Source organism: Parasteatoda tepidariorum, chromosome X1, assembly GCF_043381705.1.
Source record: "Parasteatoda tepidariorum isolate YZ-2023 chromosome X1, CAS_Ptep_4.0, whole genome shotgun sequence".
In the NCBI taxonomy this organism is placed as follows: Eukaryota; Metazoa; Arthropoda; class Arachnida; order Araneae; family Theridiidae; genus Parasteatoda; species Parasteatoda tepidariorum.
Window position 1 is genome coordinate 64,329,754 of NC_092214.1, and position 16,422 is coordinate 64,346,175.

Here is a 16,422-nt window from a genome sequence, read left to right on the forward strand (position 1 = left end):
TATTTAAAAAAAATTAAGTAAGCCTCCTTGTTAGCTAAACTTACAAGAAATTTAAAACTATTAAAATATAATTTTTGAAAAATCTTTTTAGATTATAAGGCATACTTTTAACGTTATTTGACAGAAAAACTTCTGCAAAAGTAATATTTTTATAAATTACTTTGCGATATAAGCATCAATAAAATTTATTCATAAAAGTATAATGGAAAAATATTTTTGTGGGAAAATGTATTTTTAAATTTTAATAAACATTAAAATTTAAAAATATTTTCCAATAAGGAGCTTTCATTTAAAAAAAAAAAAGCAAAATTTATGAATACAAATAAAGTAGTTTGTCTTACATTAAAATCGCTAAAAATAATTTTAGACAAACTATGATCTGTCAAAAATAATCCGGGGTCATTAGTTTGAAACGCTCGTAAATTGCCAGAAAAAGCGATAAGTAGCCAAGGATTAAAGATGATACTAGAGAAAGTTCAATCTGCGCATGTTCTAAATCTTGGTTTCCGGTCCTCCCACATTGTTATGGCTGCCAAGAGTTGGAGATGAGTGTATGATTTTAAGATAGATGGCTATTTCTTGCTAATATGGCTAAAGATTGTGCCAAAATGGGGTGAGTTTTTACAATTTTAATAACCCTCCTATCTTGTTTTTAATTTGCAAACCCACCAGTGTTCTGGGAGGATCGTTGGGGCTATTTACATGTGCAAACTTATATATGACATCTCTCTTAGCTCCTTGGAGAGAAAATGTTTTTCGTTTTTGTGACATCTCCGGTAATTTTACGGGTTCACGAAATATTTGTATTTGTGCACGTGCATTAAATGTTTATAAAAACCACCTTGCCGGTTTGTTTTGATCTCTAGATATAATATAGCATACGGAATCTTAGAAACATCGGGCGATCTTTAATAAAGGTATTTAAGTAATCATGGTTAAGATATTGGAAAGATGTTACCATATACCGATAGATTTACTCTTAAACTATCCGTGACCCAGTCAAATAAAATTATTTTTTCATTTGAAAATTCCCACACGCTTACGAAGTTGTTTCTTTCTCCTTTTGAATTTCTTGTGCATTTTTTTTTCTGTGGGAAAACTAAGGTGGGAAAATCGTTGATTGTTTTAGTTACCTAATTTGAATGTGATTGATCATAGTGATGGATTTATTTAACCAAGCAATTTACGAAGCTTTGACTTAACAAATCTTTTTTTTTTAATCGAATATTTAAAGTTATTTTGTTATTGTAAATTTTTAAAAAGAAATTTTTTTTTCCTTTTTTTTATTGCAGTGGATGAAAGTAGTAATATTAAAAAAAAAAAAAGAACGAACTATGAAACTGTTCGTTATTTTTTATTTGTTTACATTTTTAGTTTTAAAGTAACTTAATATTCAAGTTCCTGTTTTTTTCTTATGACCTAAGAAGACTCCCAAGGGCTCCCAAATTTCTAGTGGGCCCCTTAAATTTTGCAAATAATGTTTCAATATTTTTCCTTAAGTTTTTTTCTACTAGAATTATTATTCAAATTAATGTAAGTATAAATTCTCTTTATAAATCTTAGTTCTCATATGTTATAACTTATTCAAAAGCATTTTGTACATAAACAAGATGCACATTTAGTTCCAAATTACGATCAGTGGGGCTCACGACAGTTCTGACGAAGGATTTTTGAATCGGGAGCTAAATGTTTAAAGATTATTTCGTGAAATTTATAAAAATAATTGTATAATCCTCATTATTTTTGTTTTGAATTTCTTATATAAATTTTTACGATTTCAAGTTCAAGTAAAGCGGTAATCAAATAAATCGTTCAATACTCGTTATTTAATTTAAATAATATTTCGGAAAAATATGACAAGTTTAGCACATATATATCTATTATAAATGGGCATACATAGCCATAATACGTTTATAAACATCTATCATACTGTATTTCATTCTCTATCTCTAACTCAAACCATGGGAAAGCATTTTAAAATATGAGCAAGTGTATAGTGTTTTTGGTATATTTGACGTTTAATTTAAATCCTTAAATTTGCGTTTCTTAATATTTTAATTGAATTATTACATATAATTACTATCAACATAGTGATGTTTTCAGATATAAATTATTTATTATGTTTCTTTGTTTTTTATATTAATGTATACATTAATATAATATATTAATGTATTCAACTCTGATTACTGCAAAAACGAATAATACGAAATTCCCTTATCTGCAAATTATTAATACTTTTACTTGAAAAATGCATTTCCTAACATAAAAAATGAAATGAATAATTCCTGAATCTACGTTTCTTAATTTTTTTTAACGAATTACTTATAACAGCCATATAACAGTGTTTCCAGAAATATTTTCTCTATTAATAAGCTTATTTATTTTTCATATTAATGTATACATTATTGATAACTGTAAAAATAAATAAACGCACTCATAGTTTCATGTATTTTATGTACTGAATATATTATTTGATGTATTAACCGCTTTAAATTCAGTAAATAAGTAAAATCCACACTTAAAATCTTTAGAAAGTGTCTAAAGATTTTCTAAAATGTTTCATTTGCTTTCAGTTATTAATAATAAATGTAACTCCTTTAAATTATTATTCTCTTTTTAAAGTAATAAATAGAAAAGGAAGAAAGAAGAAAAGAGTGCTCTGTATAATGCCAAAATCAAATAATTGTAAAAATATTTTTCTTATTATTTTTTTTAAAATTATGGAATATGTTAGAATGATAGTTAAAATATTATCAGGTAATGGCCGTTTTCTATATCAGTCTTAATTTATTTCCTATTTTTCAAATATAGTTATATTTAAAACGATGATTTCATTTTGACATAGTGTCGTTTGGATTATTTACCTAAAATATCGTCTGACATTAGATAAATGTCAAATGATGCGGATTACAATTGTTACTTGTTAAATTAACGTGAACTGCTTAAATCATAATTTACAGAATTATTTTCAGCTATAAATACGAAAACAAAATGTTTAATTTTATTTAAATTGCTGTTTGAAATGAATTATCAAATTATTGGCGACTCAAATTGAAAAACGTAAGACTCTTTTTAAATTGTTCTTTTCTTCCATTCATGTTAGAATCCGAGTTTTATTACTTAGTATATATTACAATTTTAACTTATAGTTTAATTTTTAGTAGTTTTTTTAAAGTGATATAAGTGTATATTTGTATTTATCTTTTTATGTAATTTCTTTTTTTGTAAACTAATTTTGCACTGCTAATATCAATAGCTAATACATAATCCATATTTGTCTCAAATATCGCATAAATTTATTAAGAAAATAAGTATAAATTTAATAAAAAAAATTCATTATTCATGCGTTCAAACTACATTTATTTAAGTTTTTTCTTGGTTGAATAATTTCCGCTTCGAAATAAAATATATTTCGTTATCCTGCTATTTTATAGTTATTAAGCTAATCCATTTTAATGCAGAACAATAATAGCTTAAAAGGAATTAGTTGGAATATATATGTTAAAATAAATAATTTCAGTGAGAAAAATTATTTAATTAAAAAGAATTTATTACAATAACTCTTATTCAACTTGAAGTACACAAGTAAGAAAACGGCGATGTTATCAATAAATCTATTTGTTTACTATGGAATAAGTACAGTAGATGGCGCCATAATAAGGCTACTGTCATGAGGCCATTTACCTCCCCAACCTCCCCTATCCCTCAAACTACTCATATAACTTGTATAATTCTCATGCAAATAAAATAACTTTGTAAGTGAAGTTCTGCGTTTTTTATTTTCTTTTCATAGACAGGGGCGGGCAAGACGGGCGATTGCCTCGAGCTCCTAGTTAGGGGGACGCCGACCGAGATTTCGATTTAATGTTCTCAAAATTTTTAATTTCCTCTTTTTTTGCTAAAATTGTTTGCTTGAAAAATATATTATAGGTTTTTATTTGTTTAATTATATGTTCTTAAAATATAACTTTCTATGAGGATTAAGTTCAATGAGTAAAAGTTTTACTAAAGATGGAAAGAACAGCGTGCAACAGTAAAGCTATTTGTTTGACATTGAATATAAAGAGTTCCGCATTTTCTTAGGGATAAGGTTCGCTGTAAGTTTCACGCAAAATTCTTATGAAGTGAATGCCAAATAAATACCATTTAGTGAATGACCGCTTCATTGATTTTTTTTAATTTAATGTGTTAAGTTTTAATAATTTTTTTAATTTACTTTTTAATCAAAGACAAGAAAATAAATAATTTACCTTTTTGTAATACATTTTTAAAAATAAATGTATTTTAAAATGTATGTTGTATATTCTAAACTATTAAAATTATTATTGTTTTTTGTACAAATATAAAATAAAAATAGGAATTAATTTTTAATAAGAAAACTGAGTGTGTTCAATTAAGTGTTAGATATGGGTCTTGGATATGTTCAACATGTGAACCTATGTGTCAAATGTACTCTTAATATAATATGAAATTGTTGATGTAAATCTTAATATTTAATGTTGAAAATACTCCTATTTTGTGTCTAATTTAAGTTTCTCATCTAAATCACGGTGGTTTTTTTGTGAAATTTGGGTCAATTCGAAACAATACTGGTTTGAAGATTTGAACTTAATTTGAAGGTTAATTTCCAAGATAATTAGTAAAGATTCGATAATTATCAAGATCTTAGTAAATTTTATGTTAACAACAAGAAACATGTATTCATTTTTGCGATATTTCATATATTTTGTTCTTAAAATCGGCGTTCTCCTTAATCGTATTTAGAAGGGCGACACGCTCAGCCTTCCCTTTGATCCCTGTAAATGAGCCCTCTTTGCCCTTTTTGTAAAAATAAGCCGATATCCCATAAAAACAGTGCCTTTTTATTCATATTCCATTAAAAAAACTAATTCACTGTTTAAATAATAATTACCCACTGCTAAAATTATCTGTGTTTCAGGTTTAATTCTGATGGCAATTTCAAATCTTTACTTCGTTAGGATTATTCTCAAGTTTCTCTTTTTTCGGAAGGGAGGAGGGGAGGAATAGTAATGAATTTTTTAAATGATTTTAAAATTATTTTTTTAAAATTTATTCCTTTCTTTAAAAAATGCACCTTGAATTTGTTCATTTTCTTATAATTTTAGTTTAAACTATAGAAAAAAGCTTTCAAGTTGTTTAGTAATTAATATTTTTTTAGTTAGTTTTTTTACTGCACAGAAATTGTTTTTTAGCATGCCTTTAATTACTATACATTACTGTGCCTTTAATTACTTATTAACTACACATGTTTCTCCTATTTTGATAATGAGAGATAATTACTTTTTGAAATGTACACATAAAATAGTGTAAGAGGGTGATTTAAAAATTGTTGAGGATCAAATTCAGTTATTACATAATATTACACATTTTGATACATTTTTACGGTGTTAAATGAAATGTTACTCAAAACGGTGTTACCCAAAATTCCTTTTTTTGTGAGGAAGCACTCTGTCCTTTTTTATTCATAGGAAGAACTCTACATAAATATATATTTAAAATAGTAACTAAAAGATTTTCTGGGAGGTAAAGTAAGACTTCTTTTTTTTCTTCAAATAATTGCTAGTAACGAGCTAGAAAACTTCCTTATTCGTTTGATTTATCGAAGCGTTTGTTATTGTAGTTTCCGTTGCTCGTATCTGCATTTATTTATGTATACATAGTTTTATATACCTATATTAATATGGGTAGAGAATATCTAATCTTTCCCAAAAAGCGTTTAATAGCAATAACACTTGGGAGCAAACTTTATGTTGCATTTATACTAACACTTCATCTTGCCTAATTTGAGTGAGGATTTCTGAAATCATCAGAATTAAAATTGCATAGGAACCCATGCCTGGAAACGTTGTAACACTCCGCTAGGAGCGCTTCCCTATCATAACCTGTTTAGAAGCACAGGATCAGTCCATATTAGAGAAGTTCCCCTGTATGACGTCACTTCCGGACGTGGGTTGCTTTGCAATTTTAATCCTGATGATGTGCCTTAACTCCCCTAGAAGTTTGTTGCAACATTTATGCCACAATATAAACAAAATAATCTTATTTTGACAAAACAAATAATAATATTTAAGCAATAGTATTTTGACAAAAACAGCCTAAAAAGAAAACTCTAGCTTGGAGAGGAAAACCGATTACAGGTTTGAAATCAGTGACGTGACAATATCTAAGATCTGTTAAAAAATCTTATATGACAGAAATTATTTTTTTCTCCAGCTTCCGTTCTTTTGTTTATACGAAGTCATTATTAATTTTTAGAGGTCTAGATGAGCATTTTAGGTTGATATAGAAAAAAAGAAGATAGAGAAAAAAAAAACAAAAAGCTATTTTCTACAGCGTTATGACTACACCGGCGAAACAATTCAAGTTATTAAAAAAAAAAATTGATTTTTTTTTCCAAAATTGAGTTATAAGGGCGCTGCTTTCAGGGAAAACGTCTTCCGCCGGCACTGTTCATAGACGTAATTAAGGCTTGAGACTTTCAGTGTCTTTGTAGCTTAGTTCTGATTTGTAATATATCCATTGATTTATTTCTATCTTTTTATATCCAGTATGTAATATCCTTTCTTAATTTGAAAAAAAAAAGAACTAACTATAACACAATTCTTTTACGGGTGGGTCACACTGGACAAAAATGCTCAAGGCATTTTTTTTTTTTTAAACTTAGACCCCAAGACCCCATTTATTATCTGTAGTTTTAAAATTATACCAAAGTTAATTAATTTTTTAAAATGTTTCTTAACTAATGCATTAAATTTAAGTCTCCAAACTTTCGACTGAATTTAAGATTGCGGTTACCCTACCTAGATCTCTAAATTAGCTAACTTAGTGCTGTGAGTATCCTTATCTGAAAGTGATTACTAAAAGTGCAAAAGTGGCCTCCATTTTTCATACCTCTAGTAGCCAATGGCTACTATTCGTAATTGTTAGTCTAGAGCTCTTTCTTTACCCCCTACTATTTAAAGTATCACAAATCCGAATCAAGCTGGAAAAAGAAGTTTATCTATTTTGAAAAATCACGTCGTTATGTCTGATTTCGTATCTTGATTTATGGGTTGCAGTAACTAATCGACAAACTTAAAATTTGTCCTTTAACTAGAATAAATAAAATTGAATTGAAGTGCTTGAAAATCTGATTGTTAGACAAAAAGTTATTCATTCTGATATTCCCTGAAAAGTTATCTAAGGTCAAGGTGATATCTTTTCTTTGGCTCCTGTGACATTTCCAACGTTGGTGTTTATTAACCAACGTTTTATTCCTAATTTATTAACCAGTGTTTATTAACCAACGTGTTATAACTAAAACAATGAGTGGTTTAAATGAATTTAATTTAGAGTTTATAGAAAAAGAGCAGGAATCGACCTTTTGCAGCAAATGCCAACAATATTACCTATTCTAAATAAAATGAACTAGTAATGTTGTAAACTAAGAAAAGAAAAAAACTGAAGTACTTCCAGTTTATGTATTCTCAAGAAAAGGCTTAGCCTTTGAGATAAAAACACTAAAATAAAAATAGAGGGTAAAATAGCAGTTTCATTTCAGTGCTAAAATTTGGCAAGCAGTGCAATTTTTTCAGTGCTAAAATTTGGTGCCTAACAATATATGAATTTAATTCTTAAATTTTGTTTGATTTTAATTATAAAACATTATAATATAATAAATATTTTTCTGAATTATGCATAAATGTAGTAAAAGAATTTTTTCAAGAACAATTTTATCTAATATTTTTTTTCTTTTTTTTAATAAAAAAATTCAATACAAATTTTTTGATTTCAAAAAATTTCCTTTTAAATATCCAAATTTTTTTTCTAAGGAAAATACTTCTGATATTTATTTTAACTTCGTGAAAAGAAAAAGTTTCACTCAGAAAAATGACATAAACAAAACAAGAATCGGTCCAAATATATGTCGGTTCAGTAAATATTTTAAAATCATTTGAAAACAACTGAAGATATTTTTGGTATTCGTCTGTTATTATTAGTTCTGATGTCTTTAAATAGGAAAGGAGGAGTTCTCTTTTATTTTCTTCACTCTCCGGTCTATTTCTTATAAATTTCTTTTAAGTTTTCTCCATAGTTTTTGTTTTATTTTATCTATTACCTCAATATATATATATATATACATATAAATTTACTTGAAACATAAATAAATAATTTCGGAATAATTTCGAAAACTGTTAGGTGTTCTAGACCTGTTATTTCATAGTTACATTTTATTCAAATAAAAAATAATTCAAATTAAGAAAAAAATTATTATTATAATTATAAATTGGTTCAAATAAAAAAAAAATTATGGCACGCACTTTACTTATATCTCAGGATTATAAAAATTTTTAACTCATTTTCAACGTACTTTTTGAGTACAACGTTGCTTTTTGGTACGTGAAAAACTTCCAAGTGATATCTATAAAAATTTGAAGTTTTCTAATTTCTTTAAGTATATTAAATTAGGAATAAAATATCCGAACATTTACTCTAACAACAAGTTTAAATTTAAACATTTTATTTTGTTTTATTTTATAACCGGCTTTGAATAGCGGATCCAATTTTGAGTTTACGACTATCAATGATCAATTCCGTAGCCTTGTAATTTTGTACCCAACCCAGAAGACAAGGTGATTCCTGTATCAAGTGTTGGGACAAACTAGCCTTCTTGGAGGACTTTTTGATAGAACTAACCCGAATTTGCTTAACATGGAGAGGAAAACCACTGAAACCTTCCAAGGTTAGCCCGACGGCAGGAGAACTCTAACTCATGATAACTGAGGATATTTTACGTCAATACTGTGGTCAGGATGAGCCGGGAGCAGAATTCGTATAAACCAGCCACCAAACTACCTACCCAATGTGTAACTTTTATTTAATCTTTTCGTAGCTAAGTACTCACTTAAATATGTACGCAATGCATTAAATTAATAATACATCAGCTTTTTCACAATCCTTGTTTTGCAATTCATACAACTTTGTATTCATATTTAAAGATTCAAATTACAATCGTAAAAAGGCTACTATAGCTTTAAGTGCTCAGTTTTTTAATGTGAGCTTAAGAAAGCAATTTAGCGTTTTCAACCTGCTGAACTTTCATAATAAGTATCAAAAGTTAAGATTGAAAGTTAAGCAATAGTTGCATCTGCAGTCAAATGAGTTAGGTAATTTCTTCAGTTGACTTGCTGAAATATCAAATTTTACGATCATTTTTCTTATTTAACTATGATTATAAGCATTTAAATTAAGTTGTCTGATTTTATCCAGGCTAAAAATAAATGTTCATTTTTTTTAAGCCACTTAAAAAAAAATCTTTCTATATGAAGAAGAAAACAACTTATATGAAGAACGTTGTTTTTTCAAAAATTGAGCAGAAAAAGAGTTCATGTTAACTAGCTGGATCTAGATATCATCAAGCTGCTGGAACCGGAATTCCTAAATGTTTTAAGTGCTGGTTACATACACTGTCTTGTGTTTGTTATCTTGCAATGTAAAAATATAAAATATTTTGCAATTAATATACACGAATTTGTTGGGAGGAAAATTGTTAAATGCATATATATGCAGTAATTCTTTAAATTATTGTTTCATTTTTCAATTGCTGTTTTAATACTTTACTCATTATAATAAAATATATATTAAAGAAATTTATTAAATACTCATGTTTTTAAGCATAGTAAAAGTGAATAAAACAATAAATCTAATCATTCAAACAACTCTTACTCGACTTGTACGTAGCAAAAAAAAAAAAATTATATGGTTATGTGGTAACATGACAAATCTTCTTCCAAAGAGAAATGCGTCACTTCAATTCCTGTTTGTTTTACATCATTAAAAAATGTCTTTCAAATCATTATAAAACAAAACGAGATGTCTTCCTTTGATTTTGGGCCAACTGGCGACTATAGATAATGATTGTTATCATCTATTCATTAATGTCTATTTAAAGCAAGTCAACACATACCGCGACTTCAACATTGAAAGGTAATTTCTTTGGTCTTTCTTTCAATTCCTTGATTGGCTTTTGAAAATTTTTTGACATAAATAATCTTAAAAAAATTTAATTATTATTATAAAAAATTTTATTTTAGAAATTTTGTTTGCGATTTCCGGATACAAATTTCAAGCAAACATTGGTTTTGCGGGTTTTCGAAGTTTGTTTTATTTTTTTTGAAAATTGTGCAGGAAAATTTTTAGCGATACCATTCATTTAGAGGGAGCTATACATTGTGAGAAATGGATACTCAAATCTCCCGAAAATTTCTTCGGTTCTTATGAAACCTTTTCCCAAGAAATGCTCCGAGGGAACATTTCGTCAAATTGAGGAAATAAACTACCTTAACTTGTTAGAAGATACGAATTTCGTCAAAAGCTTTAGGCTAAAGGTTACATATCGATTAACATTATTGATTAGGTAATACTACACAGAATAAAAGGAATGAGAATGAATAAGTGAAATATCTATATCTGTTTGCCAAGCGAATGCACTTGTGCACCATCTTGTTACATAGTGTACATTTTAAAATTAGATAAAAATGTTAGCAAACTCCTAAAATGTACTAAGATGGCATACGAGTGAATATAAAACAGTTTAATTAAAAATCATATTTCGAGACGAAATATTCTTAAATATTCATGAAATAAGATTGTCAGATCATTAAAAGTGTCAGTTTAATATCTGAGAGTATAGGTTCAGCAATAGTAATCTATCATTTTTTAAAAGTTAATTTAAAGTTTATCTGTAAAATAAGCTAAGCAAAAAGTTAGCCACGTTTTTCTATATACGTTCGATTTAATTTCTGTTAGAATTTGCGTGATTTCGTAGCACTATAACATATTAAGTGGCTTATTGTTTCTATGGTGAACAACTATTCAATATTTCTAGGTTCAATATTTCTTGTGAACTGAAACTTTTCAGAAAACAGGCTACTAGCTACTATTTTTTTGAAGCAACTATTTTAAATATAATATGTTGCTAAAGTAGCGAATTATTTCAAATAAATTTTTTGAATTCGTGTAAAAGCATCGAAATTTACGAACATCGAATATTACAATGTAGAAATAGACGAAAAAACGATAAATTAATACCAAAAAAAAAATCTGGAAAACTATGTGGATTTACGACTGAATCAACGCGAGCTTATCTCGTAAAAAAATTATTACTCTGATTCGAAATCGCGTGTCCTATAACATCTAATTGAAAATATTAGAATTTGAAAAATATGATGGAAATGGTCGGAAAAACAATCCAAAAATAACATGGTTTAATGATGGAATTTTCGAAATTCGAGAGCTTCAAAGAATATATCAAATTGGAATTTTGTATGTTAATGTCATCGTACTAAAACATCGGAATAAGAAAAAAAACCATGTTGAAATGACCAAAAAATTTATTATAAAACGACGTAGATTTGCGATGGATTCGCGTCTGAAAGTGATTACTCAAACACAAAATTTTAGAAAAATCATTTTTAGCAGCTAAATTAACGATCAAAAAACCACGTGGATTTAAGATCGAATCTTCGCAAATCAAACGTGTTAAAAAATATCACTCACATTTAAAATTTGTGTGACGTAATATCATTGAATTAAAATTATCAGAATGTGAAAACCATGTGAGGTAAATGAAAACGATTCAAAACCTTGTAATTTTACAATAAAAATCGATGCAAATTAATTTTTTTTTTTTTTTTTTTTTTTTTTTTTTTTTTTTTTTTTNTTTATTTATTTTTTTTTTTTTTTTTAAATTTGAGATACTGTATTTTTTTACCTCCAAATGTAAACGGAACAGCACGCCCAAAAGCCCCGTCTAAATGGAACCCTGCTCTACAATATTTTAACTTTTTTTATATTTTTTTATTTTTTTTTATAAGATTTTTTTCTCTTATGCGTAGCTTTTATTAAAGAATACTATTTAGGCTATTATTATTTGTTTCTAAGGATGCTATTTAAACTAATATTTTTGTTCTTAGTCTAGTAAAGCACCGATTTATGAATACTAACTGCAGCGGAAACTTTTATTATGTCGGAAAGTTTTGTTTCCCAAATACCCCAAATCTACCTTAAAATATCATAAAAATTATGGTATGGTTGTTAAAATCTGTATTTAAAAATTAATTATTACGTTTTAACAAAGTCTTTGAGCGAAATCGGCTGAAATATTTTCTATATATTTTCATATCTTTTAACTTGTGAAAAATCAGTATAGAACAAGAAGCTTGTTTTCTTGAATAAAAGATACTTGACTCAACTGTTTTTGAAATGTTACTTAATAGAATTTTTCGTTATCATAGATCAATTACACTCTTTTTTTTCTCCCGTCATCCTCTGTTACAATTTTGCCTGCTTACTTTTCTAATTATTAAATTAGGAAAAGTTGCCAAATCCAGAAAAATTGAATTAAGCATTACGATCATATGATCAAATGGATAAGCATTACGGCCCTACTAAAAATGTCTTTTTTTTTCTGGAACAATAAAAGCTACATTTGAGTTAATTTGATGCTGCCAGATAATTGCTCTTATTTCAATTAGATTATTTAAATTATGTTAACTTTTTTTTTCTACTTGGTCAAACTTTGAAGACTTATAAAGACATTTTTATAGTGTTGAAAAAGCGCTAGTATTTTTTTTCTTTTCATTTGTTCTTGAGATATAGTTCCTATACTTTTTTTGGCCCATTTTTTAGTTTATTTTTAAACAAATGAATAAGTTAAAAGTAGTCTTGAGAATTTGAGAGTTAAAGCAAAGAAGTAAAAACAATTAAAATCTGCACTAAAATTAAACAAAAAGAGATGGTTTCTCTAAAATTTGTAAAGAATAGGCTTTGAGATGATTTCCTGCAAAATTGTCTACAGTTTATTTGTGTCCAAGTAAATAATTTCTAAAAAAAAAAGCATGGTAAAAGACGAATAAAGTTTAAAACGATCGTATTTTTTAGTCCTTGTGGGCTAGCAGTCAGTTTGTTTTTATACCACATTTAGCTTCTTGGCTATACGTTTGACATGCCTGATATAAGTTATTGCATAAAAATAAAAATAAGGAATATAAGATGATTTTTCATTTGGCACGCTTCGTTACACCAACCAGCGATTTGTCTAAATCAGCTAAAGGCCGATAAAGGAAGATGAGAAGCCTTCCCACGATGTGTCGAAGTGTACCTTTATCCTCTAGTTTTTAGTCCTTGACATAAGAACTAATATAATAAAAAGTGTGTAAATCCACTTTTCCGGAACGTTAGCTTTTTTTATCGGTAATTTCTCTTTTCTTTTACGAAATTCCTTGTATTTACTCTGGTATTGCAGTAAAGCACTTTCTGGGCATGCAGCCAACATTACGTGCTTTTTCATTACACAACTAAGAGATGTCTTGGAAGATATTTTTTTTGACAATGGTGGTTATTGATTAATAATCTGAGTAAATTTCAGGAAATTTGTTTGTTTAGATGTTCCTTTCACGTATTTTCTTCTTCCTTTTTTAATGAAGTATGTGCGTGTTTTAGGAAATGTTGCGCTAAAATTCTAGGGAATTGCATCAATTTGACGTTCACCTTTTGATGGATTAGTTTGAAAAGTACAACTTAATCCTCATGAATGAAGATAATTATTTTCTTTCCCTTTAAGGCTATTTTTTGAAAGCTCTGAGGTTGGATTAAATAATATTTTGTAAATATTATGCTATTTTCATAATTGCTATGAGTTTGCAACAATTTTTAATGACTATCAGGCCAAGTTCAGCCTATATTCTGCCAGCAACCTCTACGGTTATTCTGCAAACGTAGCAAAATGTCAACATGAAATAAAGCCACAGTTTTGAAAAATAAAAAGCGTTTGTGATCTAATTTTATAATATTTACAAAATTACTCTAACTCTGGGCTCATAAAAACTTGCAAAAATCGACAATTATTTATAAATTTTTATTAAATTCATCTAAGTGGAAAAGTCTCGAAAATTGGCGATTTTTAAAATTTTTTTTAATATCTTTTAACTGTTTTTAAATATTTAAGTTATTAGTCCGTTCTAAAGCCTTAATAATTTGTTGTTGTAAGACGATTTATATAGTTAAAAATTTTAGGTTTATCTCAAGTGTTAAGCACTTAAACGGTGGCCTTTTTAATTTCCTTGGCGAAAGAGCTATGAGAAACACTATTACTTCTTTGTAAAACAACGGGTTCTCAAAATTCAGGAAATTTTTTTCGTTTTTGACAAAACATTTTTCTGAAAATGCCCCTAAAGATCATTTTGTCAAATTGAGGAAATTATTATTTTCGCCCGTTGAAGTATAAATTTTCATGAACAGCTTAAGACTTAATGCATGTCGATTTACACAAGTGATCAGGAAATACGATATAAAATAGTAAGTGAAAAGTTATAAAGTCAGATGTAAAACGTTGGAGAACTTTCAAAGTATGATGAGACGACTTACGAGTAAGGAAGCAGTTTCGTCAAATATTTAAGAGTTCGCTTGAAAAAAATGAATGTCAAAATAATGAAATACAACTCAAGGATTGCTAATCATCAGGAAAAAAATGAGAGAGAGACAGAGAGAAATATTTATTTCTGAGAGTATTGTCATTGGCATTTATTATAAAATGATAGTGTAATCTAATATTAATTTGGAGCCATTTGTGTTAGACTATTTAAAAAAAGTATTAAAAAATAAAATAAAAATTGAATTGAAACAAAATCGAAGTTCTTAATTATAGCATTTAATTAGTGAAATAGTTAATATATCTCTATTAATATTTTGTCAATATTTTCGCAAAATTTTCCGAAAGTGTTTTTTGCCCAAGTGTTGTTTTACCCATCAGTGATTTAGTTAAAAAAAATACTTGAAATGTATCGTATTAACCAAGATTGTTCGTCTTCACATGTTTTAATTTATGATAGTTTTAATTTATATCAAGACGTAGGCTTTTATCAAGTAATTTAATTTTACTTACCCTTCAACATTACTTTGATCTAGTTTAGTATATTTATATATTGATCTTGAACTAAAAACAAACTATAATTGTATCTTAATTGGCGTAAGATGAGTTTCCTTAACCCTAAAAATTATTTCATTTTAAATTTAATCGGATAGATAATATTGGATAGATATAATATTGGATAGAGATAATATTGGTATAGAGATAATATTGGTATAGAGATAATGTTGGATTTTGCATAATTTTTAGAGTCATTTCTTTTTTAAACTCAGTGACAGTTAAAAAATTTAGAAGATTTATAATTTAATGAAACAAATGCTTTACTTATTATAAATTTTAACTTTTTAAGTAGTTTATACATAATTTTAAAAACAGATGATTCGGAAATTAAAAAAAGTCGCTTCCCCCCCAAGAAAATTATTTCACGCTTTATGTTGGTATATCCTTCACTTATTAATATAATTCCGATTGTTCACCTTGTGCAAAACAAAACCAAGTTGATTTTTATAATTTTATTTATTTATTTTTTCGCAAAATTACTTATTTTGTTTTTGAAAATTTATGTTTGTGTGATGAATTTTTTTAATTTTGTGCATCACTGATGTTTAGATGTTTATGACTAGTAAGACTAGAAAAAATTTCTAATTCATTGAAACTACTTTTTTGTTGTTGGTAAAATTAGTGAATAAATCCTAATTGCTTCTTACGAAAATTCTCTCTATCTCATATACTAAATTCATGCAAATTTCAGCCTCATATTTGGAAAAGTCTGATTAAAAGTACACTGTTTAAATATGTATAAAAAAAATCTTTGTTTTTAAAATGTTATAGTCACTTAAAACTCAACTCCTTTTTTACGTTGTTATCATAACTTTTTCGAAATTGAATGGGTGTTTTTTTTCCTTTGTCAAAACCTGGATGTTTTTGAATCAAAGCCTATATGCAGACATAGACAAACCAAGGACTTACTTAGATATTCTTTGGACAAACGGCATAATGCTGATTTTAAATTGCATGGCATATAGTTTGAGTTACTTACAAATTAGTTATATTGCATTTATAAGCGGTTTAAAAAATCATTTCAATTAGTTCCTTTCACAAATATATCTTAAAGGAACCGAAGCATAAAAGATATTCTTATCATTTTTATCTTAAATGTCTAAAAGAACGAGGTGCCGAATTACGGAATGCTATCTTTAAATTTTATGCAATTACTGATGACTTGACCGATAGCTTGATAGTAACGTGTTCATCCTCAATCAATCTGTCATTAGGCTCTTTGCTTGTTTGTGTTTCTTATCCCTATCGTGTCTGTTTGTGTCTATGAAAGAAAACATGAAAATTAGTTTTTCCTGAATGAAAGAAGACTTTGTTTTGGTTTTGTTTTAATAAATGTACGATTATGCTCACCCTTTTTAACAGCTCTGTAAGAATTTTGATGAATTGCGCTAGAATTTAGGTCATTTTATTTTACTATGATAACGAAGAAAAAA

The 16,422-nt window shown here is 27.4% G+C and overlaps 1 protein-coding gene across 1 annotated transcript in view; it reads left to right on the forward strand.

The window, feature by feature from the left end:
* Positions 1 to 488: 488 nt before the first annotated feature.
* The window catches only part of LOC107452620 (homer protein homolog 2), a 256,966-nt gene continuing 241,032 nt past the window's right edge, over positions 489 to 16,422 (forward strand). The window contains exon 1 of the mRNA XM_016069155.3: positions 489 to 613. Within this exon, the coding sequence (XP_015924641.1) occupies positions 588 to 613 (26 nt within the window). The 5' untranslated portion in view covers positions 489 to 587. The remainder of the gene's footprint in view (positions 614 to 16,422) is intronic.